We start from the raw sequence: 1,622 nt of genomic DNA on the forward strand, positions 1-1,622 counted from the left end.
ATGTGTAATAATTAATATGTATTTGTTACTTTATAGATTTAATAGATATTTGTTGTTACTTTATTAACGTTTTTACGCCTATACTGTGAGCTAGAAACGGCTGTTGCTATGATTTTGTCTGGCTTGTGAGCTCGTTGTTGTCCTACTTTGGGATCTTCTTTTTAATAAGTTATTTAAAATGTTAAAAAAGACAGAGAAAGAGGGCCTGGCGAGGATGTTTGCCCCAGGGCCCTTGCTGGCTCCCGACACTCCTGTCATAGCCCGTAATAACCAAGAGCAGAAATCTAGAGATGTTGTAACTTTTACCTTCTATATTAGTTTTAATATATTTATTTACTAGCTGGAGTACCCGTCCCCCTGAAGGGAAGTTATGTAAGTTCATGACTAATGAAAGGTTATCTTAGGACATGAAAAATTGCTTCCCTTATATGTAATTGTAAAAAAACGCCCATAAAAAAACACCAAATGTGAAACCGCATGGACCCAACAAACCTTCACGCTAAATTTGGTGAAGATCCATCAATAGGGGGCGAAGTAGTAGTAAAAAAACGCCCACAAAAACTGCAAAACTGGAAATTTTTATGTATCTCCCCCATAGATCCAATAAACCTCCATGACAAATTTGGTGAAGGTACTTCCACAGGAGATGTGGGAGTGATAAAAATGCCCATAAAAACCCGCAAAATTGAAAATGTGTATGTAGCCCCGCATGGACCTAATGAATCTCCATACCAATTTTGGTGAAGATCCATCCACACTCTGCGAAGTAGTTAGATGGACATACAACAGACAGTACTATTATATATATATATTATTCTAGGTTTACTCCAGCGAAAACTGGATTCAGATATTTATGTTAAGTTTGTACAGTTGTTTACTTACCCTCACACATAGGTGGATAGTCCGACCAGGATTCGTTTTTCAAACAATGTAAAGACGCCGCGCCGACGAGTCTATAGCTTGTTGGACATGAGAAGTTTACGCGGTCACCGTAAGTCCGGTTGTGAGTGCTGAGCTTAAGATGCGGAGAGTCCGGCGTCAAGAGCGGACACTGGACCACTAGTATCAACAGAAAGAAAGTCAAGAACTATATAATAGTTCAAATATAAATAAATAAACAAGTGTAAATATAAAACAATGATGACAACTTAATTCAAAATTTTTGAGTTTTGACGTGCACATATTTTTACTCCAATTCGAGAACATCCAGGCACAAAACATGTCTATTATACTCTTAAAGTTGACAAATAAAATCTCATTTCCTTAAGAGCAAACACAAACGTATGTTAGATTTGTGGTTAAAATCCTTTCCATCACGACACCTACCCAACGCGACTCTCTTTCAACATGTGAAAAACCATTACTGTCGGACAGTTGTTTAATATTATTTCTTGCTGTTGTTGTCTAGACTCGAGCTGCATGAGTGCGATCAAAGCGGCCCGGCATGACCAGGTGGTTAGAGCTCGACTCGCAATCTGTGGGTCGCGGGTTCGAATCCCCGTCACACCAAACATGTTCGCCCTTTTAGCTGTGGGGGCGTTATAATGTGACGGTTAATCCCACTATTCGTTGGTAAAAGAGTAGCCCAAGTGTTGGCGGTGGGTGGTGATGACTAGCTGCCT

At 39.6% G+C, this 1,622-nt stretch overlaps 1 protein-coding gene across 1 annotated transcript in view; it reads right to left on the reverse strand.

Moving 5' to 3' along the window:
- The window catches only part of LOC106460424 (locomotion-related protein Hikaru genki-like), a 50,399-nt gene that overhangs the window by 4,523 nt on the left and 44,254 nt on the right, over nt 1-1,622 (reverse strand). Inside the window, exon 6 of the mRNA XM_022387134.1 lies at nt 883-1,059. Within this exon, the coding sequence (XP_022242842.1) occupies nt 883-1,059 (177 nt within the window). The remainder of the gene's footprint in view (nt 1-882; nt 1,060-1,622) is intronic.

This window comes from Limulus polyphemus, unplaced genomic scaffold (assembly GCF_000517525.1).
Source record: "Limulus polyphemus unplaced genomic scaffold, Limulus_polyphemus-2.1.2 Scaffold768, whole genome shotgun sequence".
Lineage (NCBI taxonomy): Eukaryota > Metazoa > Arthropoda > Merostomata > Xiphosura > Limulidae > Limulus > Limulus polyphemus.